Here is a 295-nt window from a genome sequence, read left to right on the forward strand (position 1 = left end):
ATAACAAATTTTGTACATTATCTTAAAAGATTTCCACTTACTATTTGTTACTCTATGGCAAATATAGGGACCGCAAGTGTGAAGATCCTGAAACATGGATACAATCAATAAAGAAACAAATGAAAATGGAATCAATAAAGAACTGAATAAAACGAGTTCTCTCGGGGAATTCTACGCCGGTAGTGGGATTCTTGTGACAGGAGCAACCGGTTTCGTTGGGAAAGGTCTCCTGGAAAAACTGATCCGCATGTGTCCACGCATCGCTGCCATTTTTATACTAATTCGTCCAACAACT

The 295-nt window shown here is 38.6% G+C and overlaps 1 protein-coding gene across 1 annotated transcript in view; it reads left to right on the forward strand.

The window, feature by feature from the left end:
• Positions 1 to 94: 94 nt before the first annotated feature.
• Positions 95 to 295, forward strand: part of LOC100749776 (fatty acyl-CoA reductase 1-like) — a 4,012-nt gene continuing 3,811 nt past the window's right edge. Inside the window, 1 exon segment of the mRNA XM_033324483.1 lies at positions 95 to 295. Within this exon segment, the coding sequence (XP_033180374.1) occupies positions 95 to 295 (201 nt within the window).

The sequence above is a fragment of the Bombus impatiens genome, unplaced genomic scaffold (assembly GCF_000188095.3).
Source record: "Bombus impatiens unplaced genomic scaffold, BIMP_2.2 scf_3087, whole genome shotgun sequence".
In the NCBI taxonomy this organism is placed as follows: Eukaryota; Metazoa; Arthropoda; class Insecta; order Hymenoptera; family Apidae; genus Bombus; species Bombus impatiens.